The sequence below is a fragment of the Gadus morhua genome, chromosome 6 (assembly GCF_902167405.1).
Source record: "Gadus morhua chromosome 6, gadMor3.0, whole genome shotgun sequence".
NCBI classification, from domain to species: Eukaryota; Metazoa; Chordata; class Actinopteri; order Gadiformes; family Gadidae; genus Gadus; species Gadus morhua.
The window spans coordinates 7,888,850-7,909,782 of NC_044053.1; the positions used below are offsets into that span (position 1 = coordinate 7,888,850).

Below are 20,933 nucleotides of genomic sequence, written 5' to 3' on the forward strand. Positions count from 1 at the left end.
AACACCCAGGCCGCAGCTTTACAGCTGCAAGTCAACAAAGCGCTTTCTCCCTCTTTGTTGCCCGCCAAAATAGTATTTACAAGGTTTATTACCACTGCTTGGTCTAGGACTGTTCACGCTAAGGCACACCAGCATTTCTTATGAGAAACTCATGGCACACTAACTTCTTTCCTAGCAAAAGTTGTAGACAAATGAATTCAACAGAGATCGTTGATGTGATTCTGTGTGGCTAGGACCAGCAGATGAGGTTTAGACGCATCACTAGAAAAGGAGGATAATCTTATTTCTTCCCCAGTGGGGTGTTGTTTGCGGTAACCCCTGTTATCCGTGTCTGAAATATCTGAATATTAAATCCCACGAAATGACTTGGACCAGTTGTCTCGGACTTCTGAGGACTGATCTGATGCTAGCTGTGGGCTAACCCTAGCTTTGTGCTTACACTAGCTCTAGGTAAATGCTAGCGCTCACACCAATGGTGGGTTTATTCTAGCACTGTGCTCACTCTACGAGTCACCTTACTACAGGCTAAAGTGCTGACTATGATTCCACGTCAATGCAAGGACCGCGCAGATGCTTCGACGTAGTCGTAAACCTTTTTTGGTTCTGCATCGGGTTTTTGTGAGCCGACCAATCACTGCCCTTGCTGCTGTGTGGCCTCGACAGAAAGTAATTCTTTTTGGGAGGTGCACGTCACACCCTTGCGGTGGACGCAAGGAGGGTCCGCAAGGATATAATTGGTCCGTAAACCCCCTTGCGTTGGGGCGACGTGGAACCATAATCAGCCCTTTAGTCTAGCTGTGACGATGATGCTAATGATGGGCTTATGCAAGCTTTTGACGAGTGCTAGGTCTGGGGGGGAAAGAAGACGCCTGCCAGTTCCCTCCTTAGATCTCCCCTGGCTGGCTGGATGCCAATGTTTCCTTGGGCATGACATCTAGCCCAAGCTGCTCCCGAAGAGGTGTTTCCTGTCATGCTCGACACCACATGCTCGACACCACTGCCGTCAATATGTGAATGTGAACCGCCAGGAGTGGCAGTTCCTAATGAACGCCTAAAATTCCCCCTATTAATTTACGTGAGGTGAAAAAATAAGGCATCGTATCAATCCGGTCTATTTACCGTTTATGAGCTCTGGTCTGATTTTGTGTGCTTTCAAAACTTGTGAAATGTTGTTATGATTGGTCGGTAAGGGAGGTCTCATAAATCTGTTTCCATCCCACTGGGCGCGGGGTGTTGCATGCTGGGAGATCAGTGCAACGTGGAGAGGGTGGACTTGGACGGCCTGAGGAGACAGACATACCTGTGGAGGAGAAGGAGAAGGGGGCACCTCCCACCTGCCTGTCCTGCCCAGGAAAGGTGGCTGTCCTTAGGACAACGGTTCGCATCAGGGCTGCGTACCATTGCAGAGAAAGCCCCATCTTCCCGCTCCGAGATCCCTCTTTCCATAGGCAAGTACTGCCGCCAAATCACTGGTAAAACTAGAATGAGATCACAAATTGTAATGGTACCTACAGATGTTTCAAAGCAGCCAGGTTTAATCCAGGGATTGTCCCCTGTTTTTTGAGAGTGTTGTCATTGAGTGAGCGATTTCAGTGATTGACCACTCTGACAAGTTTGCTACATTGCACCTTCTCATGTATGTAAATCCGGTCCCTCGAGACACGGCATTAGCATAAAGGCAGCAGATAATGTATGGTGGGATATAGTTCGGTAGGTACTTGAAGATATATATACCCCACACGCGTCACACACTGACTTGAATAAAGACGAGAGGTAGATCTCGATTGAGGAGAAGCAAATGGATATTGGTGTACCTGCTTTTCAAAAGGGACAGTTTGGCAGTAGAAGCTGACCAGAAATGGAGAGAGATAATGAGTGGTGTATGCATCAGCAGGTCCTCGTATCCTGGCCTATGAATCCAGACCGTATTCATTCACGCACACAAAGCAGGCTCCTCGCGTGAGCATCAAATCTCTGCCTGAAATTTTGAAGATCATAATGTTCCCTGATGTCGCCTGATATCTCCCCATCATCTCTTCAGTGTTTAACTGGAGACCCAGTCCAACGAGAGAGGAGGTTGAACTCTCCATCTTCACCCCCTCCCCCGTGTGGCATCTTGAGGGCAACGCTGTCAAGACAACCAGGTGGGCCGAATAAATATGCTCCATAAATAGTAACAAATAAAGACTAATCAGTGCTCTATGATTCAAGAAGCGGGGGAAGTGATTCTGAAAAGGTCAATTGGATCTTGGGCTTTAAAGTAAATGTCCATGAGGTTGTACTCTGAGGTGATATTGAATATCCTCATTGAAAGTATCAAGTCTATGCTCAAGGAAACATTGGATTATATTATTGGTCTGATTGATAATTTTGTTTCTCTTCAAAGGAGTGGGGAGACGCATAACAAGACAAGTGGTGAAGTTTGCTGAGATGCACCAGGTTCACTACGACTCTTAGTGATCCCATCAGAGGTCACACTCCCTCCCCCGCTACCATGCAGTCTCGCCTCAGACAAGACCCTTACCCCACAGTCTTCTTCTAGATGAATCAGTGCTCATGCTTGGTCTGGCAACAACTGGCAAATGAAAAGATTCAGCCTGATAAAGAAGTTGTGCAGCACAGCATCATCAACGGCTTGTCTAGCCCTCTTACGATGACTTACGTTTATTACAGTACGTCTTGCTCAACTTCACACGACTATGACCATAAACGTCTTGCAGAACCAACCGACTGTTCAGTGGCAAGAAAAACCTCCCAACTAGTCATTGGGGAAGCAAAGAACCCTATGGGTTGTGACATAGTAACACAATAATTAGATTAGATTAGGTAAAATGGTGCCTCACACATTGTTTAAATGGCTTATGTATATCTACATAAGCCATGTTTTTGATTAATTTAACACTTCATATCATTGCGTCTCTTCCCAAGAAAACCCTGATGGGATATTGTGCTTTTCGTGAATAAGTAATATATGGTCTGGCTGACCAGAAGGGGAATAAAACTGCTATTCAAGTACCCTCAGCCTCCTAAAGGAGGACATCAACTGTTAACATTTAGCATATCGCAGCCAAGATATAACGAGCCAAGAGCAAGCTTTCAGTCGTCCATCTTTTTTTCCTTGGAGCAGCAGGTGTCACGACAGCAGAGTCCTCCCGGGTGGGGGAGGACACGAAGAGCTGTGCACAGACACGGGTTCTGTGTTTGGGAAAAGGTGACTGTCACCATCATTCACACAAAATCACTGTGATCCCCAGGGGGAGAGTGACGCACTGTGTAAGGAATTATTCAGAAGCTTTTGACAGGAGGGCATTGGGATAAAAATAGTAAAATCAAACAAAATGACTAACCTTTGTCTGAAGTTAAACTTTGCCTCCACTGGTGGTTTGGTGGTCATTGTGGTGACCATTAGTGGGAAGGCGTGGTTATGGTTTTTGGAAGACCGATTCAACGCTTACAAGAAGTTAACTTGTATCCCAAAATACAATCATACAGAATAAAACGACAAGCAGAAACAAGACGAGTCCACAAACAGGGGGCAGAACGAGGGAGTTACACGGATACATGGAACACAGGTGACCCAGAATGAGTAGCTAGCACAGGTGTCACACATTTAGCTAACGAGACACCGTAGACCTTTGATGCTTATGGGGCAGGACCGGGGAAAAGGGGAGGATAAACCACCACATCTGGTGGTTATAGCGTATCGGCTATTCTTGCTTGTTGTAATTTCTCCACATTAAAGCTAATTGTCTAGCTTGGCCATTTCATTCCACCTCAATCTATTTTGGTTTTTCCACCTCCGGGGCATTTACAACGGCCTCTCGATGGCTTGAAAGGCCCTTTGAATAAATGACCTCAAACAAGTTGAGTATCAGAGCAAACCGGCCCTGCTAAAATTAGACGGCAAAACACGGAATATTTGTCATCGGCTTTGCTGTTTGTGCATTCAACATTGCTACTGAACAAATATATGACCTTGCTTGGTTTGCTAAAGGAAATGGGTTAAACGTGAATGGTTTCAGGGTTTTTATGCAGTCGTTTGGTTAAAGGTTTTCAGCGCTCTTTCGTTCCCTCATGTAGTCCTACAACATCTCCCATAATAATCCAGTCCAACTGTCCGGCTCCCTTGCCCGAGTTGTTGGGTATTTTCTGAAGGCTTACGATACAGTGAGCTTTATGTCTGTTTGTGTCCCTCTGGTTTACTGCAAGGGAGCCTGGAAAGTATTTCTGTTTACGGCTCGACTGCGATAACATTTTCCCCTCCTGAATCACAGGCATGGCTGTGTAGCTTTGCCACCCTGGTCACGCCCCCTTTCCATGGCCCCGCCCCCTTTCCCCAACCGCCAAACAGGACTTTCTCTGTCAGCGGCTGCCTCCACACTAAAGTCCCTTTGAAATGCTAGTTTGTTTATTCCTCTCTTTAATATGAAACGCTCAGACCTGAAGACATTTCACCTCGCTACAGGGACATGGCAACAGCATGATGGCAGCGTTTTGACTTTATTGAATACAATACTTTTTTTTGTCTTCCTAATTCTGGAGAAGCTGAAATATATATTTTTAGGAGTTCTATCGGCACATTAATCATGTAGTTCAACACAAATACTAACTGTTCTGCTGTTTGGTTCACCGGGGCTAATGCGAGCCGCATCTGCTTGTCTCGTCTGACAGCTGCCAAATACCGAGCACTACGTTGAACTGACAGTAGTTCGATTTATTTTTGCGGTATTTGAGGTATTTGAGGTATTTGATACCTCAATATGTGTAACAGAACACGCAGCCTATCACCACTCTGTACAGCCCACAATGGTGTGTCAACGCACAACTTACAACGTACCACAACCCCCGCCCCGGTGTGCCAGGTGTTCCTCTTGCATATCGGCTTCTCCGGTGGGTTATGGAAGACCTGCTCCTCCGGCAGCAAGGGGTGGAGGGGGAGGTGGGGCGAGGGGGAGGTGTGTACCTGCGGCGGTGCACACCTGTCAGTGCCCGCAACAACAACAATAGCCAGGTTATTAGTGGCTATGGGCTGTAACTAAAGAGGTCTACCAGCACCACCAGCGCCACCACCCTCCCCACCCCCGACCCCCTGTCATCACTCCTATTAGTCGAGCTGCTGGTGGAATGCGGTTGAGCGCTGGGCTTGCGCCAGGCTAAATGAAATGGTTCTTCTTATTGAGGGGAATGCAGAAGAGACCCACACCGCTCTGCCCTTCTCTTCGTCAGCAGGTCAAAGGTTAACCCCGCTCCCCTCCCCCCAATTCCTATCTCTCTCTCTCTCCCATCCCAAGATGCTTTAGGAGTGAGGTATGGCATGAGTGTACCAGGAGTTTTGGACAACACCGGCATGAGGAATGCGGTGAATTCGGTTTGTGTGCGTGCCCATGTGTGCATGTGTGCGTATCTGTGTGTGCGTGCCCATGTCAACATGCCTGAGTGTGTGTTACAGTCACACAAGACAGAGATGTTCCAAACTTTGTCACTGTTAGTCTGTTATTCAGCCTGTCTGGTATGTGAGTGACTAATGTAAACTTTGACAGACACTATATTCCCATTATTAGATTTTTCTATGGCCTTGTTGTGTCTGTTCTGGAATCAGTGGTTGATGCAGGCGTGACAACGGCTTCCTGTACACTGCGCACACACTTCCTGTTTACCCTGCTGGGAGATTAGGTCCCCAGTTCACATGATGCCAGGCGGCTGGTAGCCTGATTGAAACCAGATTACACCTAGTGCTAATGTTACTTTCACTGCATTTATATTTAGCAGAAGCTGTTATCCAAAGCTACTTACAGACCCAAGCCATTAAAGGAAGACTCTTCAACCTAGACCCTATTTCCCGATCGATTTTTGGTCGAAGGGGCTAATGCAGACCAGTCATGAAACTGGTCCAGTATTGAGTCAACGTTTGCCAATGGCAAATGAAACAATAAGATTTCAGAGCGAGACTTCTCCTTGAGCGAGACTTCTCCTTGATCAATAAAAATAAAAAACTCTGCACTAACACCGACTATTGCTACAAGGTAACAGTGTGATTCTGTAGGGATCTTCTCCATAATGTCAGAATATAATAATATATAATTTGTCTCCGGAGAGAAATACAAGCCAATTTAGAGGACCTACATTGACAGGGCACTATTGCCTCAAGGATAACAGTGTTGGATAACAATGTGGTCTCTCAATACTAGACAAATTTTAGTCCAGATTAGGCCCTTAAACCCAAAACAATCGGAAAATAGGTTGAAATGATGAAAACCTTTTTGGAAACCTTGAGCCCTGAGCAACCGGAGCCGGTAGGGGTTAGGAGCATCTGGGACATGCCTACAGGATTGAACCCAGTACCTTTTAAGGTAGAGAAACACGGCAATGAAGTGACTATCTTGACCCACGTGTGTGTTTGTCTGTTTGTGTATGGACTTGTAATGCGCTGTGTTTCAGTGTTTGTCTGTCTGTCTGTGTGTGTGTATGGGCCCCTGTGTGTGTGTGAGTGGTGACAGGATGGATTGCCGATGACCACCAACCTCCACATGTTTTGGAAATGTTTGCTGCTTTGCTGAAAATAACAAAAAAAAACACGACAATGGCTGGCGCAGGGCCGAGGAGCTGGTTTCAAGGCTGCCCATAGGTGGAACCACACCCACACCCCCCCCAACCAACCCCTCACACCCACCCTCTCTCCCCCCACCAGGGCCACCCTGCCCCCCCCTCCCCATCCCAGCAGTGTCTGGTGTTTCCCTGGCCCGGCTGCACACATCCTGCCTTTGTGGGCCAGGAATGTGTGGAATCCACCCTGCTGGTTCTGCTGCTGCCCGACACGCTGCCTTCAGATGCTCTCCGACCCCTGGGCCTCCTCCTACCCCCCCCCCCCCCCCCACACCTACCCTACAGCCACCCTCACCACCACCACCACCTCACCTACATGCACCCACGCATACCACCAACACCTCACCCACAGACACCCATCCTGACCACCACCTCACCTACCTGCTCTCCTGTGTCATAGGAGTTGGTGCTTTACTGTTTATAGTTTGTGGGCTCTACTTACGTATTTGTGCTCAACTGCTTCATTATAATCGGTGCTCTACTGCATCATTACAGTTGGTGCTCTGTTTCATTAGAGTCAGTGCTCTACTGCATCATTATAGTTTGTGCTCTACTGCATCATTAGATTTGGTGCTCTACTGTTTCATTAGAGTTGGTGCTCTACTGCATCATTAGAGTTGGTGCTCTACTGTTTCATTAGAGTTGGTGCTCTACTGTTTCATTCTAGTTTGTGGTCTACTGTTTCATTAGAGTTGGTGCTCTAATGTCTCATTAGAGTTGGTGCTCTAATGTCTCATTAGAGTTGGTGCTCTAATGTCTCATTAGAGTTGGTGCTCTAATGTCTCATTAGAGTTGGTGCTCTAATGTCTCATTAGAGTCAGTGCTCTACTGTTTCCCTAGAGTTGGTGCTCTACTGCATCATTAGAGTTGGTGCTCTAATGTCTCATTAGAGTTGGTGCTCTACTGCATCATCAGAGTTGGTGCTCTAATGTCTCATTAGAGTTGGTGACCTTCTTGTGTTTCCCAGTGTTCCCGTGATGACAATGGAAATGGGAAGTCTTTTTTTCACCAAATACATGGTCAACTTGTGAAACACACGCACACACGCACACACACAAATTATTTCCTGGAAAGCCGCCCGCTAGGAAAAGGAGACAGGATATCCTGAGGATAACAGCTCTCGGCCCCTATTGGCCAATCCTAGAGAGCGCTCCACTGGCGTTGGCACGGAGGCCGTGGGATTGGTGGACGTTGGTGGATGTGTGTGTGTGTGTGTGATGTTGTTTTGAAGTGTACTGTTTTTAAAATGCAAGCACCTGTCACACGAGGCAAAAGGACACCCTGGACATGGAGTGAGGCCTTGGGTAGGGCCCACCTGTCTGTGTACCTGCGATTAAACCGACACCTGGCCTTCAAACACTTGACTTAGAGACCCTGATACAAGTTCACCCACTTGTGTCTCATGCTCTGGTCAGAGATATCCTCATCCTGATTGTTTATTTGTTATTATGCAAATCCTATTATTTAATTATTAAAATCGAACTTATTTGAGATTTTGATCATTCATACTCCAGTAACTTTTATGATTGTATCTAAACATTCATTTAATGTCATTCATACTTCCTGGAATAACCTGGAAATACTTCTAAATACAAACTGCACCCATAGTTCTCACACAACATTATTAGAAATAATGATCCATAATTGTTCTGTTTACTGTAGATAAGTACAGGATGCAATGGTGGTATTTTCACAAAAATTATATAGTTGAACTGCAGCAATACTTTAATTGAATACATAAACAGGATAGCAGACGTCATGCTTTTACCTTCCATGCGTTTCCGTGGTAACAGTCTGTATATTCATGGCAACATACGGTCCTAGTCTATCCGTGACACACTCAGAACACACACACAGGATGGTGCCCAGGTGCGTGCACACACATGCACACGCACACATATTGATGGACATGCACGCGCACACATACACCACAGTGACACAGTGACACAGCTCTACTGAATACCTCCACATTCTCTCTCTCTCTCTCTCTCTCTCTCTCTCTCTCTCTCTCTCTCTCTCTCTCTCTCTCTCTCTCTCTCTCTCTATCTCTCTCGCTCTTTTGCTCTCTCGGACTGGATGATGTCACACATGGGTGTTGCGGGAAGTAGGGAACGGGGCGTAGAGAGAGTGAGGGGGGGTAACGAGAGGGAGAGGAGGAGTTCCAAAGAGAGAGAGAGGTAAAGAGCGAGAGAGGTAGAGTGAGAGAGAGGGAGGACCTATAACTGGGTCGTCTTGTCCGACTGTGTGAAGCAGAGCAGAGTGGACTAAACCGGTACTAGTCCAGCAATAGAGCAGAACAGGACCAGCACTAGAACAGTACTAGAGCGGCAGAGACGACTTGAGCTGTGGGAAGATTTTCATCCCTCAGTTGAGGACAACATTGGACAACGTAATTTACATTTACAGCCGTTACTCCTGACTTACTTTTGTTTCTTCCTCCTGGTCCATATCTGTCTGTGGAGAGTTGAAGAGTCATGATGTGTTCTCACTCTGGGTCGAGGAGATTCCTCTCAGTGCTGCTGCTGCTGTCTGGGGCTGCGGTGGTGCTGGTGAGTCCAGCATGTCTCTCTGTTTCAGACTTTACTCTTCTTCATATATGTCCCGCTAACCCTAATTTTAGCGAAAAAATAAAAGCCAACCCCCGTAGTTTATCTTGGCGAGCTTTATCCAGTGTGTGGTTATTAGTTGTGTTTTAATGTAATTATTAATGTAATAATTACTTTTGACTTATCAACCACGGTGATATGGTTACTTATTGTTGTATTTAGGTTCTATAATCTTCAAAAACGGAATTCAACATGTGTTCGATATCGAGTTCACCCTCTACGTATTTTCGCTCTCATATGAATTCACACCAACAATTTCTAGAATAGCGATTGTGACTAGCTGACTGCGCATGACTTCCCCGGTTCTAAGATGACCTTTGACCCCGTGCATCAGCAGGCAGAGAGGAGCTGCCCGGCCGTGTGCTCCTGCCCGTCGACACCCCCCGCCTGTCCCCCATTGGTCAGCTGGGTTGCGGACGCATGCGGCTGCTGCAAGGTGTGCGCCGCGCAGTTCAACCAGGAGTGCGACGACGACTGGCCCTGCGACCACATCAAGGGCCTGCACTGCCACCTGGGGGCCCCAGGGGCCCGCGCCCTCAGGGGCCTCTGTAGAGGTGAGGAGCGGGGCCGGGGTCAGGGGTCAAGGTTCAGGCTTGAGGACCTGTTTACTAGAGTCTTACTGCTTTGTTATTGTTTGTGTTGAGCGCTGAAAACACCCCGACAACGTTGATATGTGGAAGGCATTGGAGGTGTAAATGAAACTGTGCTTTGGTGGGAGGCAGAGTAGTCTGTTTGGCTAGATTGACATCGCCAGACCGATCAGGAAACGTCCATTGGTCTGGAACCTTTCTGTTTATCTTTAATTTCAAAGGGGCGTTATCAACGAGTGATCACTAAAACCAACATACCACCGAAACGTGTGACTCAGCGCGGCGCGCTGCTTTGATGAATTCAACTTTTACCAAATACTTTCGGAAGTACGCCGACACACTTCCTTATCCACAAAGGCTCTCGGAGCAGCTGTTTGATCTTCCTCTCGGGAAAATAGTTTGTGATAGTGTAATCGACAGACCATTCAACATCAGTGACAGACATTTGGTCATCTATTTATCGTATCACACCCGCCCCATATTACGTAAAGGGTAGACATTGGGCCATCCCAGGTCCAGGTAGGCTGGAAATCTGACTGAACGTGGGGAGGACTAGACCATCTAGTACAGCAACTAAAATATTCGTCTGGTTCCATAGCTAGTTTTACACTCATAGATTGAAAAAGATTCTGGGATCGATCCCCAAATGTCCGCAGACCAACGATTTTAAAAGAAACGCACACACTGGGTTCCATAGGACCCGCTTTGAGGGGCGTTGTCAACCGGAATAGCAGACTCATATTTTAAGGACAACTTCTCCCCCATCCAAAAACCTTACATATTTTAGTGTAAAAAGCAAAATGTTTGGATTCACCGGCCCTCAATGTGTAAATATGTGTGTCTAGCGGACCCCCAGGGACTCCCCTGTGAGTACAACGGGCGTATCTACCAGCACGGCGAGGACTTTCGGCCCAGCTGCACCAACCAGTGCAGCTGCATGAGTGGCATGGTGTGGTGCGTGCCCTTCTGCCCCCAACTCGGCGCCGTCCCCAACTGCGCCCGCCCCCGCCTCGCCACGTCCCCTGAGGGCTGCTGCCAGGAGTGGGTGTGTGACGATGACAACAGCATCCCCGACGAGCAGGCGGGGCCAGCGGCACACAGCGACCCCCCAATACTCCCTCACTTTCCCCCCAATCACATCAGCACCTGGTTCCTCCCTCCTCCGCCGCGGAACCACCATCAAGCCGGTGCACAGCTCAGCTTTAAAGGTACAGTACACCTTTAAAGTTACAGTACACCTAGTTCACTTTTAAAGGTACAGTACACCTGTAAAGTTAGAGGTCACCTAGTTCACTTTTAAAGGTACAGTACACCTGTAAAGTTACAGTACACCTAGTTCACTTTTAAAGGTACAGTACACCTGTAAAGTTACAGTACACCTAGTTCACTTTTAAAGGTACAGTACACCAGTAAAGTTACAGTACACCTAGTTCACTTTTAAAGGTACAGTACACCTTTAAAGTTACAGTACACCTAGTTCACTTTTAAAGGTACAGTATACCTGTAAAGTTACAGTACACCTGTAAAGTTACAGTACACCTAGTTCACTTTTAAAGGTACAGTACACCTTTAAAGTTACAGTACACCTAGTTCACTTTTAAAGGTACAGTACACCTGTAAAGTTACAGTACACCTAGTTCACTTTTAAATGTACAGTACACCTTTAAAGTTACAGTACACCTAGTTCACTTTTAAAGGTACAGTATACCTGTAAAGTTACAGTACACCTGTAAAGTTACAGTACACCTAGTTCACTTTTAAAGGTACAGTACACCTTTAAAGTTACAGTACACCTAGTTCACTTTTAAAGGTACAGTACACCTGTAAAGTTAGAGTACACCGGCGTAACAAGGCAACGACGGGCCCGTATGCAGGATGTTCAAGGCGGGCCCCCCACCCCGTTACGATTATTGACGGGGGGGGGGGGGGGGGAGTTGTCGGTGCAGCGATTTTTTTTTTTTTTTTTTTTTTTTTCTTTTCTTTTTGGGGCCCCTGATTGGCCCGGGCCCGTACGCACCCGCATACCCTGCTTACCGATAGTTACGCCACTGCCTAGTTCACTTTTAAGTTACAATACACCTTTAAAGTAACAGCATACCGTGTTCACTTTTAAAGGCACAGTACACCTTTTTTACACATCTAGGAGTGAACTTTTGAGCATGAATTCATTAAAGTTAGAAGTTGTGACAAATGAGACAGGACTTAAACTTGCATTCCATTCGTTATTTTTTTGTCAATATCACTTTAATTGCGATCCTCAGAGGTGCTGACTACCCCAAGGGAAGAAGTGCTGCCGGGGGCAGCAGTGGACCCCACCTGCTTCCCTGTGACCACCAACTGGACTGAGTGCTCCTCCACCTGTGGGATGGGCGTTTCTAGCCGGGAGACCAATGACAACCTTGTTTGCCGCCTTGTCCGCGAGACCAGGCTGTGTGAGATCAGAAGCTGCGACGCTCAACCTCCCCCTGCCGGCAAGGTAACACTCTTAGTGATGTCGCAGGGCTATGGGGTCATGGCATGATGTGACAGCGGTGATGTCAAGGTAGTGAGGTCTTGGCATGATGTCACTGCGGTGATCTCAAGGTAGTGAGGTCTTCGCATGATGTCACTGCGGTGATGTCAAGGTAGTGTGTTCTTGGCATGATGTCACTGCGGTGATGTCAAGGTAGTGAGGTCTTGTGCTGCCTATGAAACGGTCAAAGTTTCCGGGAGGTTCGGACGTTCGGACCTTAAGCTTGGAGGAAAGTGCTTTAGACACTCCCTTCGGTCTGAGTTTTTCGTGAGTGTTTCACGCAGTAGTAAAGCTACCCGATTCCTCCGAGATCACGTCACAACAATGGCTGCCGATTTCATTGATAGACTAAAGTGAACTTGCAGCAAGCACTAAGAGGCGAGCTTAACAACCATTCTAACATTTGCATTACGATCAATTATAGCTTACAGTTATAAACATCAACTTATAAATACTCGCTCATGTTCAACCATCGCATGCAGTCCTAATAACTGATTCAGCAAAGAGGCACAAAGGTCCCTGTGGGCATCCATACTTGTGGTTGTATGAAGTCTCGTCTCCAGAAAGATCTGTTATCTAGTATTATGTCATAGCCTATGAAGTTCTAAGGGGCGTTTCCTGAACACTCTTATTTTGGAAGAAGCGAAGGTTTACGTACAGACACGTAAGAGCTTCCGAACCAGCGAGCTGTTTTGAAGGCGGCGTGGAATGGTGTCACAGCGGTGATGTCAATGGAGTGATATCATGGGGTGATGTCACGCGTCTTGTTCTGTTGCTCTTCAAACAGCACCCCCTCTGGCCTCTTATTCTTTTTTCTTCTCTTTCTCGTTTGATTTGCACGGTGCATAGTTCTATATGTGAATTCCCCTTTAGGGATGTATTTAGGTAGTTATCTTTTTTTAGTCTGCAGTGCACTTTGATAAGCAATAACCAACTTGGCAGGATAGTCTACTGCTTTGGTTAAACCTTTAATTATAGTTGTAACACTTTATTACAGACCTTTCACATGCCACCTTATTTGCAAACTGTAAAAAAATGGATAAATACACAAGCAGTGGTGGAAAAAGGAGAGCCAACGCCCCCTTGATACCCTTATTACTGCAATAAGGCCATTGCCAGGGGGATGAAGAAGTCTGAGTCAGCAAGAAAAAGTTAGCAATGCTGCTTAGAGTGTATATTCAGCAAACACAATGGAAATGGAAACATAGAAAATGATTAATTATCTGTCATTTCTTCATGATTGTAAATTAGTTTCATTTCAAAAACAAAATCCCACGTGCAACCTGCAGTGCCCTCGCGTGCCACCAGTGGAACCCATACCAAAGTTGAAAAACAGGGGTCTAGTGGTTAGGTTGTTGGACCCACCTGCCTAAAGGCTTCTTGGGTCGAACCCCAATGTCCAAAGTATACAGTATAGAGTCGGCATCCCTGAGCTCAAACGCCCCTAACCCCATCCTCGTACTTAATGACATCTCAATCCACTGTACAGTACACTGTAAGTCACTTTGAACAGGAGTGTCCGCTAAAATGCCACAACATCCAACAAATGACCTGTTTGTGAATGTCGTGCTACACCCTAACTGCTCCGGACGAGCTGGAGTCAACCAGGCCTTGCCTGGGCCTTGCCTGGGTTTCCCTGGGCCTTGCCTGGGCCTTGCCTGGGCCTTGCCTGGGCCTTGCCTGGGCCTTGCCTGGGCCTTGCCTGGTAGACTCCGCCGTCGGTGTGTGGATGTGTGCATGAATGATGAATGTCAGGCAATATTGTAAAGTGTTTTGGATAAAAGTGCTACATAAATGCATTCCATTTAACATTGACTAATTTCGTGCTTGTGTTGTCCAGCGGGGGAGGAAGTGCCAGCGGACGGTGCGACCTCCGGCCGCCGTCAGCCTGACCTTCGCCGGCTGCAGCACGGAGCAGCGCTACCGGCCGCGCTACTGCGGCGCGTGCTCCGCCGGCCGCTGCTGCACGCCCTCCCTGTCGCACACCGTCCGCATGCGCTTCCGCTGCCCCGACGGGGAGACCCTCTCTCGGGACGTCATGTGGATCCAGCGCTGCCGCTGCCAGAGGAAGAGCTGCTCCGCCGGACCCGAGCCCTGGGGGCACCCGGTCAGCCTCCACAACGACATCCACACCTTCCAGGTGTAAAGGCCGGCCCCGACCGCCCGGCCCGGATGGTTGGATGGATGGATGACCCCGCCCTTCCTATCTAACCATGGAGCGATGTCGTGCCCCACCTCTGTCCCCAATCCCCCCCCCCCCACCCCTTACCAGGGAGTCTGAGACCCTCCCTCAGCAGCTAAAGACAACTCACTGTACATTTCCCAATTGACAATCCATTGTTTCTCTGATGACCCAGGCTGCTGCCCATCGATGCAGAAAGCATTCCAGCAACCCTCACCCGTCCCTTTCGCCCCTGACTCCTCCCTTCCCTCACCCCTCTAATCACCCCTCACTCCTCCCATCACCCCTCATTCCTCCCTCCCCTCAGCCCTCCCTTCCTCCAAAACGCTAGCACACTGGCTTGCACTTTGAGCTCCCTACTGCGTTGACATCAGTGTGCTGCAACGATGACGACACCACGTTTCGGTGACACCACCGAACCTCGATGACGGCAGCGTGCCCGCAGGATGTCAGTGTGCTACGATGACCTCGCTGAGCTGCGATGACGCCAGCGCACCACAGTGGCATCCATGGGTTGCAACGATGACATCAGCGTGCTACAATGATGACATCAAGAATCTGAAATGGTTACAAGCTGATCCGGCAGAAAAGCTTCCACTGAAGTTTATTTATTTATGTTTTTGTTTTTGTTACATTTCTTTTGGTTGTTTTTTTGGTGGTTGCTTCTGTAGAGAAGAGAAGGGACGTAAATTCGTAACCGACACGTGACAATTCGTCACCAATGCATGTCTGTAAAGATCGTTCTGTTTTTTTACGTCCATAAATGTTGAGGAATACGTCGATAAGATGTATCAGAACAACTGAAGCAACCACACATTCATCGTGGTGGTGATTGTATTTGAACTGTTTATGTATCTGCATTTTGTGTCTGGGTCTGCATTTCTTTATGTGCAATGCGTGCGTGTGTGTTACTGATGAAGAGATCATAGATGACATGAGACTGTGTTATGATCGTAGTATTAGAGTACGTATTATGATAGAGGTTTGGACGTCAAGTTCTGAAGCAATCATGGACATTACCCCATTTTTCGGGGTGACCTAAGTTTGAATGGCTTTCGAAGTGTAGTTAATTTACTTCCTGCATATAACACTTTCTAAAGGGAACACTTTTGTCTTAATTTTGAATAACTAATATTTTAAATAAAATAATAATGTTTTTTCTTCTGTGAATTGTGTATGTCCGAGATGAGGCTCTTGAGCTGAGCTAGTAGCTATGTCTTGTTACTTTATGGCCTCTTGTCTCTTTTAATGAACCTCTTTCTGGAGGATTTTCAACGACGTGACTGAAATATCTGTATTCAATTAATCTTCATTAAATGAATACGCACTTACAGACTGTTACATTTTTTATGAAACACTGTACTAGGGTAGGTATGTTTAATGTGCCTATAATTAAACAAAAAGCACACCTTGCTAATCGAATGGCTCCTGAGAAAAGTGGTATTTATGAAAATAACTATGAAAAATGAGTTGGGTCGTCTTGTGGAGATATAAAATGATATGGTACGCTTGGTTTTGAACAGGACTGAACGGTATCTAGGTTGTTAGCGTGTGTTAAATGGTCTCAGATTAGAATATGTTTTTGCTAATATCTTCCAACCGGATTTGGCAAGAGTGAAGAGAGCCCGAGCATTACTGCGATTGGCTGGGGACTTTTGACAGTAAAGGGTTGCGACCATAATTGGAAATCAATCGCTGCCCAGCCAAGGCTAGACTTTTATTCATTGTGAATGTATCAGGGGGCTAGGATGTACAGTCCCCTCATTGTGTCTGCTTAACTCTCTCTTACACAATACTCAGGCTGGCCTTTCACCACAAACATCGAGGCAGGCTCTGAAATTCCGCACCTCGTCTCCCCAGACCCAAACATACGTCACCCTCCCACTTCGACCCCTCCTCCCTGGGCCTGTCTGGAGGTATCTGACCTTCCAGAGGTCTGGCTCCACATTTCCGCCGGGTTGTCTTGGCTTCGCCCGCCACGAGAGTGTATGTCGTGTCGAAATGTTAAGCAATGCTGAGGTCTGTGCATGTTAAGAGCAAAGAAGTCAAAGGGATGTGTCATTGAAACAACTGCCGAAAGGCTTAAAGGGGACGTATTATGAAAACAACACTTTTCCTGGGATTTGGGGTGTTGTTTTTTCTGGTGCTCCCACACGCATACAAACTTTGAAATAAGTCTGTACATGATTTTTTGAGTGAGATAAACACGGATAAGGACCGTTTCGTCCGGTCCCGGAGGTGTTCGTCCGTCAATGGGTCCATCGCCTCTGGGTTTCGAATCCGGAGTGCTCCAGGAGAAACGGAGCAATAACACCAGAAATCATGGCGGCAGTATAGAGTCAGAAGTCAGACCATTCGCGAAAATAAATAGAGTAGTATAATATCTGATATGTATATATATTGTGTTTAACGTTTTATACTTATATTATACTATATACCTGACCTTTTTATTTTATTGTTCCCCTGCTTTGGCAATGAGTTGTAACTGGTCATTTAACAACAGTTTGAGGAGATAATCTGCGGGTTGGTGAGGGGTGTCACTGTCACATGCCACCGCCGCCTAGGCCTACACTTTTTGCCCTTTTTTTTGCAGATTTCAGATGACACAAAGCAAAATCATCTCTACAGATGCCCTGTTTGCCATTGTCGATGTCGCTAATTTGTGAAACGACAGTCACTGCCCACTAGAGGATGTATTGCGTAACATCCATAACAACGCTGAAACCGGACGGAGGTATGAAGGGTAGTCCCGGAGACACCGTTTGTTACGGACGGACGAATTTCATCCGGATCCGGAGGTATGAATCGGCCTAAAGGGATTGTACTCCCGGAGCTGAGCTGCCGGACTGCCGCCGAGATACCCCTTCCGGACATCTGGCCGCCGTTGAAGCCGTCTGGCCGCCACCAAAGCTGGCGGCATTCCGGCAGCTCCGTCGGTGTACTCCGGGAGCTGAACTGCGGTCGAAGCTTTCCGGCTGCTCCGGCGGGTGTTCTCCGGGAGCTGAACTGCCGCCGAAACTGGCAGGTCCGGCGGGGGTAGGTCTCGGCGGCAGTCCAGCAGCTCCGGTGTGGGGAGCTTGGCGGCAAGTCCGGCAGCTCCTCTCCCGGAGAACAATCCCTTTCTCCTCCACGTCGCGGTTCATGGACTTCAGAGTGTCAAGGCCAAAGTTCCTGTCCCCCAATTCCTCTCAACCATGGCCGAGAAATCCCCGACTACGAGTCTTCACTTGTTGTGGAAGTGCCAGAGACGTCAGACGCAGACTTTATGATTCATAATATCATTCGAGGCGCACATAGCTTTTGGCCATGAAATTAGATATAATACTATATAAATACACATACATAATATTATCATTATTATATTATATATTATTATTATATAGATATAGAGCTCCAGGAGTCCGAAAACGGCAACAATCCCTCCTCCTCCAAGCTTTGGTTCAGTCTGACAGCTCATTGGTCAATGGGCAGCAGCTCATTTGCATTAAAGCTACAGACACCAGAAACAGCGCATTCTGGAGGGACTGAAACAGAGGGGAATAGCGGTAGGCAAGATTTTTTTCCTAAAAGCTATTTCCAGCAAAAAGCTTCAAAAACATGTTTTCTGGAACTCAAATACTATGTTTACTTGTTGGGAAAAGACCATAATATGTCTCCTTTAATGTCCCTGTATAAACAGCTGGACCCCCAGACATTTGATCAGAAGAAGTTTAGTACTAGCAATGCTCAACAGCACAAGAAAACTATTTAAAAAAAAAATACATCTTTATGCTCGTTACACTATATTCTTTACTGCTTAACAGGGTTTAATGCGAAGCATTACTGTGTTTCCATTTAAATAAGGTTTTTCTTATGCTTATGCACATTGTTACTTGTGGAAAAATCCTCTGTGGGAAATGGAGGTTCTGTCTGTTTGTTCAGGTACATTAAGAGTGAACCCAGAAGGAAGCCGTAGACAAGTTGGTTTGTGTTTGTACGTTCTCGACCCCGGCAGGTTCCTGAAACCCAGATGGCATATTCGCCATCACCATGGTGACCTCTCGACCAGTAGCTGACGTCATCACCTTAGTCACCAATGGCTTGGACTCTGACCTAACTCTAGTTCTGATTGGATATGGGTTATTTTATGAATAACAACAATATGAACAGCCTTTTTAGGGTGTAACTAAGTTTCAAACCAAGAAAAACAACCATGTTCTTTCCAGACAAAGGTTTTCGGTTGTGGCAAAAGCTTTCCAATCTGAGACTGGTACGAAAGGAAGGCACCGGCATAGTAATGTGTTTTTCCCTTAAAGGTGACGTTTTGCCGTTTTGAATATCTGCCTCTTCTGACATCACAAGTGGGCGTGTCCACCTAGACTTGTGCGGATAGATCATTCTACCAGCCTACCACGTGGACTGTAGCAACCCTTGCTCATCTATCCGTCATACATATAGGTGGACACGCCCACCTATGATGTCAGAAGAGGCAGATTTCCAAAACGGCTTGTATTGGCTAATAATACTCACACCTGGTGGTATAATATGTCACCTTTGACATATACAATTAAACGGAGGACCTTTGAAGTGCACGTCCCTCGTTAACTAAGTGAGGGCCACCTGGCCTGTAGACCGGCTCTAATTGACAGGGACTCAGGTGTCAGGCGTTGCGTTGGTACGAGAGAGCCCAACACCTTCAGTTATCCCTTCAGATCCTCTTTGTTCTCATACTTTGTTGGTGTTGTTGGTATTCTCTTTGTGTGGTGGGAACGGAAAAGACTTCCCCCTTTTTGTTTTATAAGTCCTCTTTTTTGTGACACAGCAGGGCTTAAATTATATATTTCTAATTGAGGCTAATGATGGATACAAATGCCCCATCATATTCACGCACAGAACCCGTCTGGTGTTCTGCAAGTTCGCAGAGAAGATATAATAGGAGATTTGTTGAAATTTAATAATTCTAATTGTTTTAATTGTTTACAGTTCCTAACATCTATTTAGCGACTGTGCTGTATGTCTTCTACAATGCTTCAGAGGCTAGCTTTGTATCGGTCTGACCTTTGTACTCGTCTAGATTCATGCTTGGGAACTGGGCCTACACGTGTTTTCTGGCCATATCAATGGGCTGTGAGTTTCAACATGATCTCGACAGAGGAAGGGGAGATTGAATCGGAAATGGACAGGTCCACTATAAGAGAGGAAGGAGGACGAGGCTGTCAGACGAGAGCGAGACTAGTCCCAAACACTTTTCCTTTTCACCTGTCACATCACACACATGACAACAACATCTCTTGCACCTGATTGCAGATGTGTGTTGCTTTGTGAGCGGAAGTTTTAATGAATTGATACTAATTCGATACGAATTTACACACACACATGTAGGCCAGAGGCCTGCCTACAAATCTCAACAAAGTCATGTCCCTTTATTTTAGATACAGGATTTGGAGAATTAAAAATAAAATAATTCTAAATGAATTTGTAACGTTATTTTAATAATGCTCTCAAATTGACTATCGTGTATATAAAGGCGGGTAGGTCTTATTCCAAAGGTGCCTATGTGCCCGCATAGGCACAAGATGAATAGTTACATATAAACACGCCTACCTAATTTAACTAGCGAAGAAAGGACCAGCTGGCCGAATGTGACTATATGCTGCCCCCTATTGGACATCAGCAGGAAATACCACACACACACACACACGCACACGCACACACGCACACGCACACGCACGCACACACACACACACACACACACACACACACACACACACACACACACACACACACACACACAAACGACCACACGTACACAACCACCGCACACAGGCGCGCGCGAGCATGCACCCAACAAATACACACACGCATTGACACACGCACACACACACACACACACACACACACACACACACACACACACACACACACACACACACACACACACACACACACACACACACACACTCACTCTCTCTCTCTCTCACTCACTCACTCACTCACTCACTCACTCACTCACTCACTCACTCACTCACACGCACACAGAACAGTCAAAAGTCGCAATACAATGTGTTAAACCTATAATTAATTGACTTGACTTCGACTTAATTCGTTTTTAATTTTCTCCTTTTCCTTCAAACATGCAGACAGAGACGCATGCACAAAAAGCACGCACTCACATATATATTGACCATCTTCCTGAATTAGCATAATAACAAACAACAGTTATGTACCATCTGTTCAGAGACATGAAAAGGATTCCTTTCACCAGTTTCGCGATTTACAGACGAAGCAGCAGCAGGCGATATGCCAGCGGAGCTCAAAGCATTTGAATAATAAGTCACTATGATGAAGCCATAAATCATGTTGACTACAAATCACGCCCACTCGGTTCCTATTGGCTGAAGAACGTTTCAAGCTTGCGACGTCACCGCTAAGCAATTTAAATAGCGGTTTGCGCAACGGGA

The 20,933-nt window shown here is 46.6% G+C and overlaps 1 protein-coding gene and 1 long non-coding RNA gene across 5 annotated transcripts; both read left to right on the forward strand.

Annotated features, from left to right (window-relative positions):
- The first annotated feature begins 251 nt into the window (after nucleotides 1–251).
- Nucleotides 252–3,753, forward strand: LOC115545479 (uncharacterized). Its single transcript, XR_003977099.1, has 2 exons — nucleotides 252–2,144; nucleotides 2,387–3,753. It is a non-coding gene; the product is annotated as an uncharacterized LOC115545479 (long non-coding RNA).
- Nucleotides 3,754–8,784: 5,031 nt separating this feature from the next.
- ccn1l2 (cellular communication network factor 1, like 2) lies at nucleotides 8,785–15,826 on the forward strand. 4 transcript variants are annotated; one of them, XM_030359302.1, is made up of 6 exons: nucleotides 8,785–8,948; nucleotides 9,066–9,152; nucleotides 9,547–9,763; nucleotides 10,645–11,007; nucleotides 12,061–12,275; nucleotides 14,152–15,826. In XM_030359302.1, the coding sequence occupies exons 2-6, from the start codon at nucleotides 9,078–9,080 to the stop codon at nucleotides 14,455–14,457; spliced, it is 1,176 nt and encodes a 391-aa protein (XP_030215162.1). In that variant the 5' UTR covers nucleotides 8,785–8,948; nucleotides 9,066–9,077; the 3' UTR covers nucleotides 14,458–15,826. The 4 variants fall into 4 exon arrangements, with proteins under 4 accessions (XP_030215162.1, XP_030215160.1, XP_030215159.1 ...); XM_030359300.1 differs by having other exon boundaries at nucleotides 8,786–8,948; nucleotides 9,544–9,763; XM_030359299.1 differs by having other exon boundaries at nucleotides 8,786–9,152; nucleotides 9,544–9,763.
- Nucleotides 15,827–20,933: the final 5,107 nt, after the last annotated feature.